We start from the raw sequence: 22,880 nt of genomic DNA on the forward strand, positions 1-22,880 counted from the left end.
TCCAACGATCAACATAATTTTCCCTATAACCATTGCAAGTTCAATGTGAAAAAAATTGAAAGTTTAATGCTGTCTTTTCATATTTTAATGTATTTATTAATATCTCTTGATTTTGAATTTATAAAATCAATTTTATTTATGGATATATCCATTAATGTTCCTATATATTTTAGGCTCATTAATGATAAATTCATGATTTTATTTTTTTAAACAAAAAGACCAAAATACCCGTAATTATGTAAAGAAAAGGACAAGAAACAAACCATGGTTTACAAATTTGAGATTATAGCTACTAATATTGAATTATAACATTTTCAGAAAAGTCTTTATATTTTGAACTCATTAATGATAAAGTCATTTCATATTTTAACATAAAATGACAAAAAAAATATTATCTTACTATAACTTATTTTATTCTGTCTGTCTAAGACATGATATTATGCTATTGAAATAATACAAAATACTATTTGTGTTTGACAAAATATATTATTTTACTATGTTTGTACTATATTTTTTCTGTTTTATCGGATTAACTTTTAATATTTTAATAAAACAATACAGCCTAAAGCCTAAGAGAATACAATTAAAGGAACAATAAAATAATACAATCTATGAGACAAATAGAATACATAAATATTTAGTAAAATATTACTCTCTCTCTTTTTATTTAAAAAAAAACTATGTCATGACTTTATCGTAAAAAATAAAACGGTTAAAATTGAAAATTACCCACTTAAATCTCAAATATATAAACTAACTATCAGGTTTTATACCTTTTTTTTAATAGACAATTGCTTATATTATGTCTATGTTTAAAAAAATGAAATTATAACTTAATCGTTAATAAAAGTAAAAACTCAAAGATTTTACCGAATATTATGAAGTTAATTATAAGAAAATAATGCACAATCGCTCCAACCCACAAAGCTGTTGGAACAACAGTTTCTGTAGAATATAAAAACGTCACGAATCTCAAAGTGGTAAAAAGGGAGTGAGAGACTGAGAGGTGTGTGAACTGTGTATGAAGTTAGCAACAACATTTGGACGTATTCACGTAAACAGGAGAGAGAAAGAGAGAGAGTGTGCGTAAACAGGACTTCTTGACGCCAAAGAAGGAATCTTTTCTCCATTGTCTGTCGATTTTTTTCAGAGGAAAGAGGAGCACGGGTTTGTTTCTTCGGACTTTCTTCTTCCTCAGCGATTTTAGGTATAGGGTTCTTCAATTCGAATCTATCTTCCGGTTTTTTGCTTGATTTCTTGAATTTCTGTCTCGGGTTTCGTGGAAATTTGATTACTTTGTGTTTCCTTTTCGTATTTTTCTTGATAAATGCCATTGTTTAGGAAGAAAATGAGGGTTCATGTTTGTTTCAATTCTCCAGGGATTTAATGCTATAGATTTTTGCTTAATTCCATCTGATCTTTTGAAGTATTTGTTTCTTGGTTCTGGGTTTCGTAAAAAAAATTGATTTTTAGGTTTTTTTTTTAAAAAATTTCAGCGAAATCTCTGTGTTTGTTGTGGGGTTTTCCCCTTTTCTTGGAATTTAATGTGATTGTTGGATTGCATAATGCAGCATCAGTGAATATTCAAGTGTTAGGTTCACAAATCATAACTTGAGATGAATGAATTGTTAGCACATATTTAGAGTACTTTTATTTCAAGATTTAGACCACTTTATGACATGATAAACTTCTTAAAAACTTGGGAATTTAATTTTGTCAAAGAAAAAATTTATTGCCCAGATCAGAGTATGCCAAAAATCTTGTTGAACTTGTAACTAATTCTAAATTTCCTTTTGCAAAAGTTATGTTAAACTTGAACAAATTTGAAGGTTCTTTTTATATGTTGTCTGATTCGATACAAATAGAAACACCTAATATACGATTTTGTCTGTGTTTCTAATTAATTCCTTAATATGATCCAAGTTTCCACTTTTCCCTAAATGGTTAACTCAAAAGCGAAAAAAGGGAAAGCAAGTGAAGTCATTGCTTGAATATATAAACGTTCTTCTTGTTATCGATCTAATTCTTCTAAGATTTATATGAATTTCAAGTTGTGTTACATTTTTTTTTTTCTTTACTTTCAGCTTTATTGATACTCTCTACTTCTCTTTCACTGATTGTGCACCACTTAGGAGTTATAGCTGTTTCTTTTATTGTTGTTGTGAAAACTGAGATTAGTTCACTAATTCCTAAGATTAAACTTGTAATAGATGCAAAAAAGATACCTATAAAGTGTGATTTTATTGACATGTATTATAAGCTAGTGGTTATTAGCTTTTTCTATCAAAGTGCTTTTTTCTTTTTAACTCAATAAGCTTTATGAGTTAAGCACTTAATCTGGATAGCTATATATGGTTGTTTCTTTTTGACTTAATCTCGTTACAATGAATTAACAAGTTATATATAAAACACCAACCATTTACCTATTTGCCCTTATTTTTTCCACCCAACTATTCTCATGATACAAGAAACAAACCTTATGTATAAAATATTCAACATTTTGGCTGTGTTTGGCGCGCCTTATTTTTTGAGCTTTTTTAATTTGTCATGTTTGGCAAGCTAAAAAGTTGCTTATAAGCTAACTTTTTTAAAAAGCTACTTAGACTAGCTTTTTAGGAGCTTTTTCAAAATTTTCCAAATATTCCCTTTCATTAATTATAAAAACACATTTTTTTTAAAATACCCTTTTAAGTCATTTTATATCTTTCAACTAGCTTTTCAGCTAATTTTATCAAACATCATTTTTTATCAACTAGCTTTTTAGCTATCAGCTAACTTTTTATTTAACAACTAACTTTTCAGCTATCAGCTAGCTTTTCAACTATCAGCTAAGGCTGTGTTTGGCGCGCCACAGCTAGCTGATAAGCTAGCTTATTTTTCGAGCTTTTTAAACTTGTCATGTTTGGCAAGCCAAAAAATAGCTTATCAGCTAGCTTTTTGAAAAAGCTACGTAGACTAGCTTTTTTAGGAGCTTTTTTAAAATTTTCCAAATAGACCCATCAATTAATTATAAAAACATATTCTTTTAAATGTCTTTTTATGTCATTATATACTTTTCAGCCAGTTTTACCAAACGACATTTTTAATCAACTAGCTTTTCAACTATCAGCTAACTTTTCAGCTAGTATGCTAAACATAGCCTTTATCCACACAAACATCAAAACATGATCAATTCATCCCTTAAGAAACACATGAAAAAAATTGACTAATTTGTAAGATCAAACTTTGAACAGGACATGAGTATGCTGGTGGGGACATGCTCCAGCCAAGGGAAACAGACTTGCCAGCCTTGTTTTTGGTGTTGGTTGTGCTTCCTCTTGTTGCTTACATCTTATTAGGAAAATGGAGTGAGTCTTCTAAAAAGAAAGAAAGGATAAGTGAGCTTGCTCATATTGCTGCAGAAGAAGCTTTTCAAGTAGAATCATCATCAATGGCTGCTGCTGCTGTTGTTATTCCTGTTGTTGTTGTTGTTCCCATGTCAAAATCCAACAATTCGGTTCATAAATGTGCTAAATGTTTTGCTCAAGCTAAAACTCGATGCTCTCGTTGCAAATCTGTTCGATATTGGTATGTAATATATGTTTAATATCAAGAATCTTTAAGAAAGATTGGAGAAAAAGAAATTGGAAAGGAGTTTATTTTTGTTGATTTGTTTCATGTAGCATGTTATACTCTTTTGTTTCTTTCTATTGGAACATTGTGATATGGGAAATCTTAAGCAATGTTGTCACTATAGAAAGAAATTTTAAGTTTTTAACTGCTATAAGAAAAAGGGTTAATCTCAAAAAAGAACTTACTTATAGTTTGTTTTTTTTTTTTGGATTAAACCCTTAGATTTACTTTTTGCCTGAAAAAGACCTTGTATTTTTTCATTTTTTCCGATTTGGCACTTTTAGTGGTCTTTTTCCAAAAAAATTGTAAAATGTGAGGTTTTTTTTCGAGAAAAAGTAAAAAAGTTGAGGGTTTATTTGGGAGAATTTAGAAGGCTGAGGGTTTTTTTTTTCGGAAAAAATACAAAGTTGAGGGCTTTTTCGGAGAAAATGAAAAAATACAAGGTTTTTTTAAGGCAAAAAATGAATTTGAGGTTTAATCCGGAAAAAAAAACACAAAATATAAGGTCTTTTTTGAGATTAACCCTAAGAAAAAAAAAATTGGAAGTGGAATGTGATGATTGTGTAGGTTTTTTGAAGTTTAATGTTTTAAAAAGAAAAAAAGTTGGAAGTGGAATGTTGTAATTATGTAATAGAAAAAAATGGCAGCAGAATGATATAAATCATATAATTGACAAATAAGCGAAAGTATGTTGATATTTCTTGCATTTAGCCTTAAAAAGAAAAGGTTAAATGCAAGAAATAATAATGTATTTTAATTTATTTGTTAGTTTCATCCAAATATAAAGCAATTTTCACTCCTACAATAACAAAAAGAATAATAATTGAGTGAATTTTTAAAAGTGTAACACTTTAATTTAATAAGAAATTTTGTAATACAAATAAATGAAAGTACATTGCTATTTCTTTGAAATATAATTGGAGTTTTTTTTATTTTTGTAGTTCTGGAAAGTGTCAAATAATTCATTGGAGGCAAGTTCACAAACAAGAGTGTCAATTCTTGGAGTACAACAGCAGTTGTGCATCTCCAAACTCAGCTTCAAATGAAGAATCTGTTGATGAATTCAATGAAAAATCAGATTCACAATTTTCTGAATCCAATTTCAAGCATGAGAAACCGTTTTCAGATGATAATTCTTGCAAATTCAACAAAGAAACAGCAAGAAAAGAAGAGAATGTTACAATAGAGTCATTTGGAGAAACATGTTCCACTTCATATGATAGTATTCCATCAAAGGGAACTTTCACTCGATATAAGGTTCTTAATTCTTATATTTTAATAGAATATATTTTTGTTTTTTCTTTTTTATATTTACTAAATACTGATTATTTTAGCAGAAACGGGGTCATCTTGTGCTATCTAAAGAAGACATTCCAGAAAAAAGTAATGTGGATGCGTGTAATACAACGAGTAAATTTGACTCTGAAAAGTCAACTCAAAATGGGACAAATTTATTAGATGTTGAAAAAGTCGAATCAAATGCGGAGTATGAGATTCACACAACAAAATGTTCTGAAAGAAGCCAAGCAAAGAAAAGTAATACAAAATTGCATAAATCAACCAAATCAACAGTGAAAGTGTTGAAAGATTATGAAAGGGGTAGTATGGATCAAGTTGCTGATGTATTATTAGGTGCAATTTTAAATCTTTAATTTTTCATTTCATATCAATTATTTTACAATGTCATATTCATATGTAATGTGATGCAGATGATTCTAGACATGGGGACATGAACACTCTTCATGAAGGTAATAAGGGATTCATGAAGATGATTGGTTTAAAGAGGTCTTCGAAACATGATAGAGTGGAAGCTAATACTGAAAAACATAAGAAAGTAAAAGTAAGTTCATTAATAATTCAATATCAAATCATTGTATCTTTTATCATTTTGTTAATATGGTAATATGGTTAAATGATTTCTTTTTGTAATGTTAGATGCTATTTCCATATGAAGAATTTGTGAAGTTCTTCCGATATGAAGCTTTTGATTTGTTGCCAAGAGGGCTTGTAAATTGTGGGAATAGGTACTTTGCATATTTTGCATGTGTGTGTGTGTATTTGTGTTTGTGTGTGTATGTATATGTAAATCAAAAGTTACACCGAGTTTGTTACAAGGGAATTTGGGATTGGATGAGCTTTCTAGGGCTATTTTCAATGATGATGAATACAAGGGCATTTACGTCTTTTTCACATAAGGAAAGATTGAAAGTGAGTCTTTGTTCCACTCAAAAAGGTGGGACAAAGACTCAATTTCAATCTTTCTTATGTGCAAAAGACGTAAATGCCCTTGTATTCATCATCATCGAAAATAGCCCTAGAAAGCTCATCCAATCTCGAATTGTCTTGTAACAAACACGCTCTGAAAGATTTCATTAACTATCAAATATAGTAAAGAATAAATTACAAAGTGGTCCATTTGCTTTCTGACTTTTACCATGTTTAGTCCAAAATCGGAACTTTTTTTCAATCTTGGTCCTTATTTCAAGGTTTCATATTAGTGTTGGTCCATGATACCTTGACATAAAAGACCAAAATCAATATGAAACCTTAAAATAAGAACCTACATCACGAACTCCATGGGTCCAAAATCGAAAAATATTTCAATTTTGGACTAAACACGGTAAAAGTCAGAAAGCATAGGGACCATTTTCGTTAATTACTCTAAATGACTAAAAAACAATTTTGCCATTCTACTCGTTCTGCAGTTGCTATGCGAATGCAGTGTTGCAGTGTTTGACCTCCACGAAGCCGTTGACCATCTATTTACTCCGCCGATCACATTCTCGAGCTTGTAATTCAAAAAAAAATAAAAATCTTTTCTCCAAATTACTTTTTAAATCAAAATTCAAAACAATAAAATATATTCACTAAGTGTTCTTTATTGTATTTAAGGTTGTGCAAAAAGTTGGTGTCTTATATGTGAACTTGAGCATCACGTATTAATGTTACGTGACAATGGAGAGCCACTATCACTTAGTAGAATTCTTGTGAATATGCGGAATGTTAATAACCAAATTGGTGATGGGAGTCAAGAAGATGCTCATGAGTTTTTAAGGTATGTCGAAAGCTCAAAATTACGTTTTTACCCTTTGAATTGTGTTTGATTTGGTATTTTTTGGTTTTAGGCTTTTAGTTACCTCGATGCAATCTATATGTCTTGAGGGTTCTGGTGGAGAAGATGCAGTTGATCCCAAATTGCAAGAAACGACTTTTATTCAACATACATTTGGGGGACAACTACGATCAAAGGTGGAATTGGAAAACATATTTCTTACATTTGTCTTCTAGGGTTAAATTCATAAAATAGTAATGTACTTTTACTTTCATTGATTTGTTTATTATATCATCGTACTTTTATTTCTTTCTATTATGTCATTGTACTTTGAAAAATCTACCATTTTCAAAGTGCATTACCTTTAGAAGAAAAGTACAATGCAATAATATAAAGTGAAAGTAGGATGCTATAATACACAAATATATGAAAGTAATACCCATTTCTTGCATTTAGCCTTGTTTTCTATTTTAAACAATTTCTAGGGTTAAATGCAAGAAATAGCAATCACTTTCATATATTTGTGTATTATAGTATCCTACTTTCATTTCATTGCTTCAAAAAATCTACCAATTGTATGTAGCAAAAAGGAAAGGAAGTTAAAGTAGGATGCTATAATACATAAATATATGAAAAACGTACATTATTATTTTTCACATTTAACCCTATTTTCTATTTTAAACAATTTCACTGAGTTTGCTCCGATGAAAACTAGGTCAAGTGCTTGAGATGTCATCGTGAATCCGATAGATATGAAAACATAATGGATCTTACATTAGAGATTTTCGGGTGGGTTGAATCATTAGAAGATGCATTGACTCAATTCACGAGCCCTGAAGATTTAGATGGAGAAAACATGTATCGATGTGGAAGGTTTGTCAAAATTATATTCATATATTAACATGAAAAGATTTAAAAACTAGAATGCTATAAATAATACACAAACAAAAAGAAACAAAAGTAAGATTATATAAAAATATAAATATAATAACACGTTTGATTTCCCATTAAAAGGTGTGCGGCATATGTTCGAGCACAAAAGCAATTAGCAATTCAAGAAGCTCCAAACATTCTAACGATTGTTTTGAAGAGATTTCAGGTATCTTTTTAACTTTTTTGCAACTTTTTAGTGTAAAATAAGGTAATATGTGACATGTTTTTTAATAATAGTTTGTTTTTTTTTAGGAGGGGAGTTATGGGAAGATAAATAAGTGCATTACGTTTCCGGACATGTTGGATATGATTCCATTTATGACAGGGACAGATGATGTGCCTCCACTTTACATGCTTTATGGAGTTGTTGTCCATTTAGACACAATGAATGCGTCTTTTTCGGGTCATTATATTTCATATGTGAAAGATCTTCGAGGCAATTGGTTTAGGATAGATGACACACATGTTCAACCGGTGTCTGTGACCCAAGTGATGTCAGAAGGGGCGTATATATTGTTCTACATGAGGTAATTTATCTATTTTGTAGTTAAACTTTGTTTGTTGGAAAATAATACAAGCCTACGTAAATGCATGTCTGTTATTTTAATATTAAATGGAAACCTTAAATGCATGTTAATAATTGTAGTTTTAACGTACTTAATTAATTAACTGATACACAACTCAAAATGACGCCATTTTGAGTGTTTGTGTTCGGTTTGGTTTGTTTTTTTTTATATCTGTAAAAACCAAACCAAACCGAATAGTTTTTGTAAAGTTCAAAGTTTATGTTCGGTTTGGTTTTTATATCTGTAAAAACCAAACCAAATAGAACAGTTTTTGTAAAAACCAAAATTTATGTTCGGTTTTTATCTGTAAAAAACCAAACCAAACCGAACAGTTTTTTGTAAAAACCAAAATTTACGTTTGGTTTGGTTTTAATATATGTAAACCAAACCGAACAGTTTTTATAAAAACCAAAATTTATGTTCGGTTTGGTTTTTTTATCTATAAAAACCAAACTGAATAGTTTTTGTAACACATCCAAAATTTATGTTCGGTTTGGTTTTTATATCTGTAAAAACCAAACCGAGCAGTTTCTGTAAAAACCAAAAGTTATGTTCGGTTTGGTTTTTTCAGTTTTTAATTTTTGTAAAAACCAAAAAACCAAACCGTTCTCAGCACGGTTTGGTTTTCGGTTGCAATTTTTTGATTTTTTTTTTCCACACCCCAACATACCAAGATATTGTGCGCTTTGCGCACCCATTCTTATAAGGAAAATATGATTCATTAGCTATGATACCATTTACAACACCCGAAACACACGTACCAAGATATTGTCTGCTTCATTGACATAGTCTCAGTCCAATACACACCAAACACACTATCCAACCAACTTACTTGATTGAAACATACAATGTTTTTTGTTTATGCGCAGATCATCCCCTCGTCCCCTAAAAACCTACTCCACAAAACCAAAACCTTCCTCCATTTCCGAAAAACACCGGATCCCAAAAGCTCCAAAACCAACCATAAATCAACAACCAAAAGGATTCCAATCAATCACAACCCAAAACATTCCCACACCACGTACCGATTTTTCAGATGCAGCATCAAGCGATTGGTCAATCTTCACAAGCTCAGACGATGCATCTTTCACTACAGAAAGCACCCGTGACTCATTCAGCACCATTGATTATACAGACAACGATCCAATTTCTTCAATCTTCAACACACTTTATAGCACCACACCTGATTATAATTATACAACAGTCAGGGCTTCAAGTAGATCAAATTTGATACCCCCGAAATCGTATCAAGGTTGTGAACCTCCGTACAGATTACAGAAGATCTGTTCATCGGATTCGAGTAGTAATTGTGGATTATACATGAAATATGAAAGTGATCACAAGGATTCGATGAATAGAACTTCTGGGCATTGTACACTTTAGATTTTAGACGTGTTTGGAATATGTTTTTTAGATGTAGGGGAGTAGATGTTGGTGCCTCAAAATTTTACCACAATGCTTATGTAAATGAGGGCCTAGATTTATACAATTATTTGCTTTGAATCGGAGCAAAGTCGTCGGAGTATTTGTCAACTACTTGCACACCATTCAAAGCCTTTGATGAGAACATATGAATTGTCTCTTAAGTTATTTTTTTAAGTTAATTACTAAATCAAACGTAAATCTCAAATTATGCACGTAAAAGTTATTATTAATCTTTTTTTTAGAGATTGATAACATCAGGCATTAAAAGAGGTTTTATTTTGTAAGATTGTATTTTTATAAATTTGGGAATAGATTCATTTACCGTTTTTATTTAATTTGTATTTGAATTTGATCGTCTATTTTTAAGTAGTAATAAAATAAATAGATTTAGGCCAAGGTATTAACATAATAATTATAAGAAGAGATCAAATAGTAAAATCTTTGACTATTAATTTATCATTTCGAATTTGGGGGGGGGGGGGGGGGGGGGGGGGGACCCTATTGAACATCATTGATCCGGACTGCCGATTGCTGAAGAGGTAAGTTGAGATTGACCAACAGTAACTAAGATACACATTTAAGTATGTTAAAATTTTGTTTTAAACTTTGTAACTAAGATACACATTTAAGTATGTTAAAATTTTGTTTTAAACTTTGAAGTCGTAGATAATTAGTTACCAAGATCTGATTATGGGTGTTATAAAATGGGAAAATATATCAAATTATAAACCGGAAAGCATGTTCCTAACAACCCAACGAAGTCCAAATCAAAGTTCTCCTGAGTCACAAGATTGACTAGATCCAATAATCAAAGGACTACCTTTTACAAATAATAAACGCATACCAATAACATCTATATACAAATCATTATGATGTTGTTTTATAGGTTTCACCTATAAAAGCCTACGAGGAGAACGACAACATAGAGATATACAATTATATATATATATATATATATATATATATATATATATATATATATATATATATATATATATATATATAGGTTATTCTATTTACACTAATTACTGTGTTATTGTATGCATAAATGTGAGTCAATCATTTTACTTAATTTAAGAAAGTGATTAATATATATTATTAAATTAAAGATAATTGAAAAATACCATCTAATTTCATTCTAAGGGTATTTTAGACAATTGAGATAAATTTAAAAAAGGAAAATTCCATATTTTTGGGGATAATTAACTCTCTTGATTTTAAAATTCTAATTTTTTTAATTACTTTAATTTTAATTATAACGTAATTTTTATAATTAAACCCGATTTTATTCTGTTAGAATCAGATTCTCTACAAATTTCAGGATACATATTTCTATTAGAATGATATTCTATGCGAATGCCAACACCGACTAATAACACATTTTTGGATACAACTTCAAATTTTTCATTACATTCTTAAAAAAGTAAAAACTTTATATAAAGTCTATGACAATGAAATACTCACTAATAACAAATAAAATTATATATATTATTCGACCTTAATATGTAGCAGAATATATTATTACATATACTCCTATCATTCTATTGTAGATTATTCTATCAGAAGAATAGCTCTTTCCTTGATCATCCATTATACATTTAACGAAAATAACTGTCATGAATCAAATCTTGTAAGAATAATATTCTCTGAGAATGCTTAGAATCACTTTCAAATTTGCGGTCCGTTCTTCAAGCATCAACTTCTGTCAAAACAAAACCAAATTGTAGTTTAGATTCCAACAGAATTGGAATTCATGATTCCATTTCAGAAACATTGACAAGCTCTTGAGAAAACAAAGCAAAAATCTTTGCAACGCTTTTCATTTGTAGAAGAAAAATTGACACAACATTAACATGCAACATACAAAAAAATTATGAGTTTATTACCATCCATACTTGGCTTGTGTTTCTGCTTTTGTGAGAAAGCCTTTTGAGCGCCTTTCTGCCAATTCCATCTCTTTAGATCTCATATCAAAGTATAAAGATCCAATCTGATGTTTCCTCTTGTACAGCTTCGTTGGCTTCCCCTTCCCTGAAGAAGCCGGCTGAAAATAATCCAGAATAGGAGACTATAAGTACAATTCTAGAACATCAAAATCATTTTCAATCTTACAAATTGAAACAAGGTTCTTACTTCTTACTATGAGACCAAGAAAATATAACCAATTACCTGATATGAGGGCCCAAAAGCTATTCCAGTTGATTTGACTTGGTCTTCTCGTGGTCGATTCTTCATCAGTTCATCCTGACTAACCTCAATTATCTCATGCGGAATCTCATTCCTACCTCTCTTGCCAGGAACCCTCGTCATATTTTGTATAGCGGCTGCTTCTGAAAATTCTGGCTGCATATTTCTGTCAATCTAAATTTCTGAAAACCCTAATTCCCAAAATTCAATTGAATCCCCACCTGTCGTCGGACCCTCTTTTGGTCTCACCCCTCGCTGTTAGAATCAGAAGAGAGTAAGCGGAGAGTTGCTAATCAACCCTTGCTGCCCTCGCTTCACCCTCCTCTCCATCCGATTCAGTCGATTAAACCACCTAAAACACCCCCTTGGAGATCAGCGATCTTCTTTGCCTTCCCCATTCGTGTGGCTGCTGATCGGGCCAGAAAGAAAAGAAAGAAAACGCCGGTGATAGTCGGTCGGCCAGTGCCCCTCAATTTATGTAATCGATCTTCCACAACTTTTGTCCCATTCTTTCCCCTGTGCCCGATCGGTCAAAATGACGATACACAAACCAGAAGCAAAAAACGTAGAACGGGGAACGAGATCGATTTTATAGTCCATGATTTAAATTGGAGAGATTAGGTCAATACCATGATTATAGGGATTAATTTTGGAAGTTACTAAACAAATTACTAAATTACCCTTATTTAATTATTTAATTATTTAATTTTTTATTTAATTTTGATTGGCCCACATTTATACATACGATAACACAATACTTAGTTTAAACAAATGAACCTAACTCTCTCTCTCTCTCTCTCTCTATATATATATATATATATATATATATATATATATATATATATATATATATATATAGGTTAGGTTATTTTGTTTCTAGTAACTATTGTGTGCCAGAATGCACATCTCTGGACCATCAGATGGAATATAATCAAAGATCATGATCTGATGGTCTATGATAGTACAATAGGGTAACATGTACCATATAATCATACAAAATTCAGCATAAGGGCATTTTAGTCAACTGAGACGAATTTAAAAAAGGAAAAGTCGAGATTTATGGGATAATTAATGATTTTGATTTAAAAGATCTGATTTTTTTTCAAATTAATTCAATTTCAAACGTAATTTGTAAGCATAAACCGATTTTATTCTATCAGAATGTTATTTTGTTAGAATGATATTCTGTAATTTTGTCAGAATGGTATACAACTATGAACATAATATTATAAACACATATTATCAAGACCAATAATTTTTAATGAATACAAATTTTATATAAGACGAAGTTTAATAGTTTAGAATAAGTAATTACATTCATTATTAAAGGATATAACTATGAACATAAATTACATTCATTCTTGAAATCTCTTGCAAAAAAAATATCGGCATTCTTGAAAGAATCCTCATTCATTTTTTGTTTCGTTTCTACATGTCTTGTGTATGTTTGACCTCTAAGCCACTTTAAAATATGCTATCATTCTATGAGATTGACATTTTGTGAGATTGACATTCTGTCATAATTGTATTGCATGAGAATGATTTTATACAAGGAGCTGCAAAAAGGAGATAAACATGAGAATGATTTTATACAACATACATTAGAATAAGTAGAATAATTTGAAGTGAACATTTTATCAAACCAACATATTAGATTTCATTCTAACAGAATTGGAATTCGTGATTCCATTCTGGCAGAATTACCCTCATCATATTAGATACTAAGGCGATTTTGCTACTGCTACTAATTGAAGATTATTCCTTTTGTGCTTGATATTCATGAGGAAGATAAGAGATAAATTTTTCACCAATGTCTTTTTCAAATATCAAATTCTACAAGATAGAATACAAACATGATAAAGTAATTGCTTTATATGTTATCTGAAACTATTCTAAAATTCTATGTGCTTGAAGTCGGATGACTTCACCATCTGATTTTTTGATGTACTGGTAATATTCAGGTTGAGCAAGTGAATCATTGACTGAAGAATTCACCATCTTTATATGATGGATCTCAAAAAATCAAGAATATAGTATCAAATGGGTAAATAAAATTAGGGAAAATCAAACACTTACATATAGTGTTAGAACAACTTCCATGACAAAGCCCCTGAATGCAGCTCCAATGGGTTCACCGGTGGTTGAACAGATCACAAGGAAGGGAGATCTAATCTCCGACAGGCTTCCCTTGGTTCACTATCTCCGTCTCCGTCAGGCACCAATCGTGGAAAGGAAAGGAACGGAGGCAGCAGTGCTGCTGTCAAGTGGCAGCGACGGCTGCTCCTTCTTCTATCCGACAACAATCACGCACGGAGGGAAAGACTTCGGTCCTAAGTTGATTGGAGAAGAAAGAAACACAAAAACAGTCAGAAAATGGCTGATGACTCTTACCCGATCGCAAGGAAGGGTTGCAATCGGCGGGGGGAAGTCGCTGATTTTCTTCTCTGTAGTGGTGATGTTCCAGGCAGGAAACGAAGGTGAAGGACTAGGTCAAATATATTTACTTTATTTCCATAATTGTAGGATTTCAATTAAATGATTTCCTTAATTAAAAGTACAAAAGGTCCAAAATACCCTTCAATGATTTATTTAATTATTTATTATTTCTTGAATTCTCGTTGGTGCATTTAGGCACACAATAGTTGCTAGAAACATTTGAACCTACCTCTCTCTCTCTCTCTCTCTATATATATATATATATATATATATATATATATATACACACACACACACACACACACACACACACTCTCTCTCTCTCTCTCTCTCTCTCTATCTTAACCCCGTTCATACACACTTTTACAATACCTCACGACTCTAATTTACGCATCAAAATATCATGGACAATCTGACAATACTCCTAGACTATCTTGTGTTGTCTTCAAATACTACGCTTGATTCGATAGACGTACTCCGACCCCAGTGACTGGTGGAGATTGATGTAGCATCACTAAGTCATTAATAAAACTCCACTAGAAAAAAAAATACGACACAAAAATCATCGTAACAAAATTTAACAATACTAGAAGCATACGTTCAATGCCAGCCGACAACAACATAAACCATATAAACATGCATACCTTCGACGTCTGCCGTACACGTCTTACATGGTAACAAACAAGACACTGATCATCACACAAAACCAAGATGGGGGTAAACAATAAAAGGTCAAGAAGCAGAGGCTTCAAGAAGGGACGAAAACTAAATGTATAATGATAAAACTTAGTGGTTGCAGAGACGTCATCAAGGACAAACACAAGATCACCAAAACTATACACGAAGAATGATGTCACTAAAACCCCCCCAATGAAAAACATACCAAGGAGTTTCCAAACATAACACTGATGTTATACCAAAACATGATAAGGCTAACTCTAGAGCATTACCTACCACATAATATTCAACCATACATACCACTAAACGAACCAATTTTTGGCTTTCCAAACATCCAAAATTTCATGACACCAATTAGACAAAAAACATACCCACCAACCAGGGCAAACCTACAACACATACATGATCCCACTAAAAGAGTGTACACATACACCACCAATAGGGAGGGAACACGTGAACACTAGTACACAAAACTAGACACTTAAGGTCTAACATTCACCTCTTTCTAGAATGATAGGATAGTATAAATTACAACCGGTCACAAAGGAATCAGTATCTAGATGATCATATATATATATATATATATATATATATATATATATATATATATATATATATAGAACTACAAGTGAATGATGGATGTATACTATCTAGAAAAAATATTGATGTTCATTTTTCCAACGACACTATCCTGATCGACTCAATTACTATATAATATCCTACCAGATGAAAGAATTATATAATTCAACCAACTTATATAGAGAAGAATTAATAAGCGATTGTGCAACAAAGTAAGTATAAAACTGATAAACAATAAATACTTGGATGCAAACAAAACTAAGATGATTCCACCCACACATGAGTAAAAAGATTCAATAAGACAACGTTCAATGCACTCGAGAATACAGATAACATTGTAATCACAACTTTCACATATGTATTACAGCCTCAAACGTAATTCAAATTTCTAGTTAGGAAAGCATCTAGGTAAAGGAAGGAGCTAATGGATAGAGTTTATCCTAAGGCAAACAAAAGTAGTAGTAGAGAAAGTTGTTAGGGTCGAACCCAATGATTTGGTGATGGTCAAGAATTATATACTCTAAGTTGTCATCTTTTGTTAAGTATAAGCTGACAGAGTGTTGCAACAAGGACCCAATCAAAATATGCTTACGTAGATAGTTAATATGTCTTGACAGCTAGAAGTTTCATGAAGTTTTGGACATCTCAACATTGGAGACTTATCTAACAACAACCTAGCCAACAAACTTATGAAGATATGACGATATAAAGATAGAGTCCTTTGAAATTTAAATAGAAGATATGGATAAGACATATGGTTCAAGATTACGAAAAAAAGACTCACTGTTTGTACAAGATTGTTTTACCATTGACAAGATTAGGATTTATGTAGTATTAATCATTGTTGTACATAGTTTCTTAGTAAGATTTAACATGGTTTTTGTGAGACATTTCACAGAGGATTTATCACACCCCCAAACTGAAACGGCGGAAACGTTCAGGGGTGGAGGACGTCATGTATAGTATCACAAAAATTGCATCATAGTAATAAAAGTAAACACAACCATTACATTGAATAAGTAAAATATTTACATCTGTTTGATACATAGTTTGTATACATCAAAAGTATAGAAAAATATAAAAGACGTGACTCTATACGCTCCGTCTTCTCAAAAGCCTGCGGGAGTGTCTGTCTACTGATTTCCTGAGAATACAAGCGGTTTTGAAAAGAGTATCAACATTAAAGCTGGTTAGTTCATAAGCATGTTTTTGTAATGAAAACCTGTTAATGAATCAGTGAAAATGTTTGTATGTTTCCAAGAAAATCCAATATTTTCTTTAGTAAAAAGGTACTCTTAAACCCTAAGACCAATTGTATGTTCGTTATTGAATTCTGTTTTTGTGTATGAAAGTACTTGTATGAAACCCCTGACTACCACCAGTAATGTAAGTAATGCATTGTATGAAAATCTTTGTTAACACTAGTATGTATAGCATGTTCTGTATAAAAACCCTAGATAACACCAGTATGTATAGTAGTTTTATTAATTAAAATAAAACCATTGAAGAATGAAATCCCTTAAACAAAAAGATTAGTTTATACTGTTGTGAGTTCGTATAACCATGCTTGATATGACCTAGTGACCTCTACGACGTTCTTCAGGCTTCGGACGTTATGAAATTTGTCACCCCAGGCATGCATGTCTAACTGTAGCTAGCAGTTTAGGTGTGGGATAGTCAATCCCGAATAGATCTATTCACAAATCTCATGCTATCCCTCCAGGAGACTCTGGTTATACTATGATAGGATTTAGCCCGACCCGAAGGGTACAATTGAAGTGATGTCTCACAACCCTGTATTAACTAGTTTACGTGTAATGTAATGTTCTCTTGTATTGGAATCTATACGTATGTCTTGTAGAGTAAAAATAATTATACTCAAATAATTATTTAGTAAAGTACTCTTGTGTTCGGAAAACAGTATTGTATACCATAAACTAGTTCTACCATAGTTTATATGTTTGTTATGATGTACAGTTCTTCAATTTGTGAAACGGTGTATTGAACGCCAAAATATACCTATTATAGTTTTGTATGAATGTTTACTCGTATGTATTGAATTCTGTAAAAGTTCGATGATGATTCCAAAGTGTAACAACGAAGTTTGAATGTATAGCATGTATGGTACAGAAAACCTTGCAATTTGTATATTCAAAACTACCCTCATGCTCAGCATGTTACATAAGGGATTAAAATATCTAAATATTTTATAAAATGTAGTGATTTCTCGGTTTGTATCGATTGAAAAGGTTTTTAAATCCATTTGAAATCATTTTGTATAAAACACAAAATTCTAGTATTTTACTTGTATTCTCCCCCTGAAAACATTAAAAGTAGTAAAAATGTAGGGGTATGAACTCACAGTTGGTTGCGTGTATGTGCCGGAAAACGAGACTGGAAATGAGGACCCTTGAGTTGTTGTACGCGAAGTTAACGAAATCCTAATAATAATTAAACACAATTTTGAATTTAAATTAGCGAACCCATTAGTTAAAGTGTTAGAAAAACACTTGATTTTGGTGAAGGAATGTTATCGAGACTCGATCGAAGTGGGATAAGTGGGTTTTCAGCCAAGATTCCGATTGGGGCTGATTGCGGCTGTGAAAGGTTTTCGACCGTGAACTGATGTAACATCCCATTTAAAATAAAATAATTAAATGATAAACCCGTAACCCCGAGAAGTAATTTATTATTATTTTATGTTATTAGAGTCCAAAAATTTAATAATAATTAGTTGGGAGTTGGTTTTGGGAAGCCAAACGACAAGATTTGAACCTCCAGGAGTAAAGTGTAATTTTGGGACTTAGTTTGTAAAGAATTTATTGAAACAAGGGCTAAAGAGTAACTTTTGGACCTATGTTGAAAATGTTTTGTAGAAGGAGGGGCTGTTGGGTAACTATTGGATTTATTTTGAAAAGATTTCATGGGGAGGGGCCAAATATGTAAAATGCGTTTAAGTTTGTATGGAGCGGGACTTAAATCCGGCTCCCCTCCCCGTCACCTTCTTCCCACTCATTTAAAAACAAAACTTAACAAACCCTAAACCTAAGAGCCAATTTTTGGAGCCGCCACCATTGTTGAAGACAGGCTCGGCCGCCGCCTGCTTCGTTGAGTCCGACCGCCGCCCCACTCCTCCAGCACTGTGTCATGGAGCACCACCATCACAGCCCATGCCGACTGTGACGTCGTGAACGGCCCGAGCAACCCACCAAGATCGAAGACGCTGCTGTACCGACCATTCGAGGTTGGCGGCAGCCCCTCTCTGGCTGACGTCGTGTTATATTGGATGTCAGGTGAGCGGAGCTGTCACCGGGGTTGTCGCCGTTGTTACTCCCGGTTGCAACCTCGTTTCCGCTTCTTTGGTGCTAAGCCTCCAGCCGCCATCTTCCCTCCGCCGTTGAGGTCGCGGACCACCAACCCACGCCACCGCAGTGGCCGCCGATGAATCCCCGGACGGATATAGATCGACGCAGCGACTGCATGTCGTCATTCTCGGAAGCGCGCCATCCTCCTTCTGTCTTGTCGTTGAACACGTCGCCGGTGCCTCCCTTCGCTGCTTCTTCTTTGTCCGTAGCACTGTGACGACCCGCCAATGAGTTGTGCCGCTGAAGATGAAGCTCCCGCTGCCGCCGCCGCCACCTCATGTGGGTGATTGGGTTCCCTTTTCAAGCAAAAGAAGAGGTGGATGTTCTTCCGTTGCTGTGTATACCGTGTGTGTGTTTTGATGGCCGGGAAATGGAGAAGAAAACCACCATGGCCGCCAGCCATGGTGGCTGCCACCACATGCCATCGCTGGCCACCACTAGGGTGGTTGTGTGTGTTATTAGTGTGTGTGTATTTGGATTGTATTGTAAATTGTAGCCAATCGGAATAGTAAAGGAAAAATCCGTCACCACCATCGTAGGGTGGTGGCTGCCGCCTCTGGCCGCCACCGGCCGCCGTGTCGGGTGGCGGTGTGCTTCGTATTGGTGTGTTTGATTCGTCTAGGATGCATGAAACCCTAGTGGGCCCAATGAAGCCCTAATGGGCCCAAGGAAACCCTAATTGAGCTAATAAAACCCTAATGGGCCCAATGAGGCCCAAAGTGACCTAAAAACCCAACCAATTGACTAATGTGCTAGTATTGGGTAGGAAACCCTAATTAGGGTTTGGAAAACCCTAATTGCATAAAACCCTAATTTGGGGGAAATATCGGGACCCGCACTTGAATTAATTATTAAACTTAAATATTAAAGTATAATCATTGGTAAATTAACCTAAGATAATAATGGACTTAATGGATTAAGTCCTTAATGGATTAAGCCCTTAATGGGTTAAGTAGGAACACTTAACCCTAATCATGATTTTATGTGAAACCCTAATTTCACTTGGGCTTTGAGTTGGGCCTTCCTATTGGGCTTTGGTGATTGGACTATTAATGGGCTTCCAAGAATAAGCAAATGGAGTAAATAATTATATGGGTTTTAGGATAAGGCCCATGTGAGAGTCTTGGGCCCAATTTGGAAAATTGGGCCATTGATGGGCCATAATTGGGCCTTTATGATTATGTGATATTGGGCCATGGGAATGTCGAGAGTTTAGACTAGAATTAATGGATGGGCCTTAAGATAAGACCATGTAGAGGTCTGGGCCCAATTTGGAAAATTAGGCCATATGTTAGGCTTTGGCCCATTACTTGACTATTGGGCTTTTGGAGTGTGTGTTGGGCCTTGGGCTTGGAACCCAATTACTAATTAGGTATTGTTTGATGTTGACAGTTCGGGAAGCTGTCAACCAGCAACTGGAGTTTCATCCGCGGGACTTCAGCAGTGTCAGGTGAGTTATCTTCACTATATCAACAGGGTCTACGGCACCAAGGCCGACCCTTTATGATTTACATCCTGGTTAGGATGGTCGTTATGTAATTATTGCTATGTTAGATTACATCCTGGTTTAGGATGGTTGCTATGTTAGGTTTCATCCTGGTTTAGGATGGTTGTTATGTTAGAGATCGGTTAGATCGGTATCCTGGTTATAGGATGGTTGCCATGATTAGTGATCTGTTAGATCTGCATGTTTAATTGTTTATATATATGTGCACATGTTTGATGGTTTGGGGAAAGGGTTGAGGCAGGTCCTGCTGTGTGCAGTAGGCCAAGATACCCTGGGCGGACCGGGTAGACTGCAGGCCCGGGCCGGGCAAATCTAGTCAGGCCGAAGGCCCAGCGAGCGGTCCGGATAGGCTGAAGGCCCCGAGGAGGGCGGTCCAGACGTGCCGAGGGCTTGGAGAGCGGTCCAGATAGACTGAGGATCGGGATTCGGTCTAGTCAGACTGATGGCTCATTATGCATGCTGTTTGCTTATATGTTTATATGATATGGTTATATCTATATGGCGTTGGTATTTTGGGGGTAACTCACTAAGCCTTCGAGCTTACATTTATCGATTATTGTTTCCGGTATTCTGATGATCGCGGGAAGGAGAATGCGTGATCGTGCACCTCCTTACATTTTCATGATTGATTCTGGGGATACTCTGATGTTTAAATTATTTTGAAAGTAAACTGTAATAACTTAATGGTTTTAAATGTTTTAAAAAGTTTTAAATTGGCTTGAATTTTATGGGTGTTACAAGTTGGTATCAGAGCCTTGGTTTGAGTGAATTGGAGGAAACACTCGCGTGTCTCCAGTCTCAAACTGAGGACAAGGTTATAAAACAATTTTCTTAAAATGTTTTCAAAATAATAAAAGGAGGATGAAAGTGTACGATCAGCCGGAGCTCGCAGATAGACCCCAAAATACCTTACGGATTATTTGAGTTATGAGATATGATTAGAACAACATGCTAGTACTAGGCTAGGGATCTTCAGGAATTTCATGATAGAATTTCCTGATTATATGATGCCTGATAGCCTAGGGTTTTCCTTATATAAAATTGACATCATTACTGTAGTTGCTTAGTGTATGCATCACGACTGTACATAATTAAGATCTTATAGCCTGAGAATGTTTGGTTGGCTTTATTTCCTGTTCCTTGTCTGGTTGTGGGCTTAGAGTAGGACCGAGTATACGAAATGTATGGTTAGCATACATGAAGGCTGCGGGGTTGGTGGAAGTTTCATGGATGGATAGGTTGTTTGGGATGAGTCCGCTGACTACGAGATATTTAGCCTTCCTCTAGGAGTGAGGCTTGAGTGCTCGTTATGATTATGTATATTGTTGGGGCGTTGTGATGATACTTTGGACAAATATGGTTAGGTGTGGAAGGTAGTATGGGCCCGTACTACTGAAAGCACAAGACCCATACGCGTAGCAAGGAAGTCACAACCCCTAGGGTTGGTTGGGAGTTGGTCCCCTGTCATTATATGGATTATCAGAGATCTTTTGGGTGCATCACCAGAATGGTGGTTAGGAGACTTCTTGAGACCGGATCCGGGTCAGGATCGAGAACTGGCAGCCAGGATAGGCCAGCATTGTCAGAGGATCGTGTCAGGGAGATCATCCGGGAGGAGGTGATCGAGATTGTTCGGGGACGAATTCCGTAGATGATTAGGTCTATCAGGACCGCCATGGTTGAGTATTCTGACGAGCGCTATGAAGCCATTGCTGAGACGGCTACCGCAACAGCTTCAACAGCTGTAACGACGGCAGGGAGAGGAGCTGGTCGAGCTTTCCAGTACCGGGACTTGTTACTTGGACATATTCCGATGAGCAGACAACTGCAATTACTTGGGATTAGGGAGATGTTCGATACTCGTTACATTCCGCAGGTTGAGCGGGAGAGGCTAGCACAGGAGTTTCTAGATTTGAGGCTTCGGGGATTTTGCTCGAGGCCGGAATGTGAGTCGCGAGGACTCCGGAAGAGGAGTGATGATTATGATTAGCTGGAGTTTTGGCAGCCGGAATTAGAATGGTTAATTGATGGATTGAGATGTCGTTTCCTAGGGCAAGGATTATGCCCTTTCAGCTTTTCGAGCTCGAAGGAGTGAGCAGGATTGTGACCCCTGGATCAGGTTGTATTCCAGCTCGGGGTCAGTTAGTCGCAGGGGTTGGCGACAGTATTTCAACACGGGTGAGCACAGGTGGGTCGATGTGACATAAGTATCTTGTGAGATCCGATTCGCCTTGGATCTCTTACATCGGACGGTAAGGATTGATTTTGCGATTCATTGCACTTTTGGGATTGGAGGCTATGTCCTAGGAGTAATTGTAGCCCGGTTTAGGGGCAGGGGTTGCTTCAGCTACTACAGTTCAACTATGAATGATTGAACTGGTGAGTGAGTCAGGGTACGAACCCTGAATGAAATGGTTTCTAGAGCCCGAGAGCGGGAAACTTGTTTGGAGCATCTTGGGAAGAAGGGTTTTATGTGGGAGGTCTGCGGGCAGAGTCCCACACGATGGTTATTCAGCATTGTCAGGATTCAGTAGTTCAGC

General features: G+C 34.7%; 1 protein-coding gene and 1 long non-coding RNA gene across 2 annotated transcripts; one reads left to right on the forward strand and one right to left on the reverse strand.

The window, feature by feature from the left end:
- The first annotated feature begins 994 nt into the window (after positions 1-994).
- UBP15 (ubiquitin-specific protease 15) lies at positions 995-9,696 on the forward strand. The gene is made up of 13 exons (XM_079070999.1): positions 995-1,207; positions 3,234-3,567; positions 4,554-4,869; positions 4,950-5,244; positions 5,322-5,452; positions 5,548-5,636; positions 6,318-6,403; positions 6,505-6,667; positions 6,738-6,861; positions 7,380-7,537; positions 7,679-7,763; positions 7,850-8,124; positions 9,033-9,696. Exons 2-13 carry the CDS (start codon positions 3,257-3,259, stop codon positions 9,544-9,546), a joined length of 2,547 nt encoding a protein of 848 aa, XP_078927125.1. The 5' UTR covers positions 995-1,207; positions 3,234-3,256; the 3' UTR covers positions 9,547-9,696.
- A 1,698-nt stretch (positions 9,697-11,394) lies between these two features.
- Positions 11,395-11,918, reverse strand: LOC145141040 (uncharacterized). Its single transcript, XR_013722412.1, has 2 exons — positions 11,758-11,918; positions 11,395-11,632 (listed from the first exon to the last, which is right to left on the reverse strand). It is a non-coding gene; the product is annotated as an uncharacterized LOC145141040 (long non-coding RNA).
- Between the last annotated feature and the right edge of the window lie 10,962 nt (positions 11,919-22,880).

Source organism: Lactuca virosa, chromosome 9 (genome assembly GCF_052849685.1).
Source record: "Lactuca virosa cultivar CGN04683 chromosome 9, Lactuca_virosa_CGN04683_v6, whole genome shotgun sequence".
Taxonomy (NCBI): domain Eukaryota; kingdom Viridiplantae; phylum Streptophyta; class Magnoliopsida; order Asterales; family Asteraceae; genus Lactuca; species Lactuca virosa.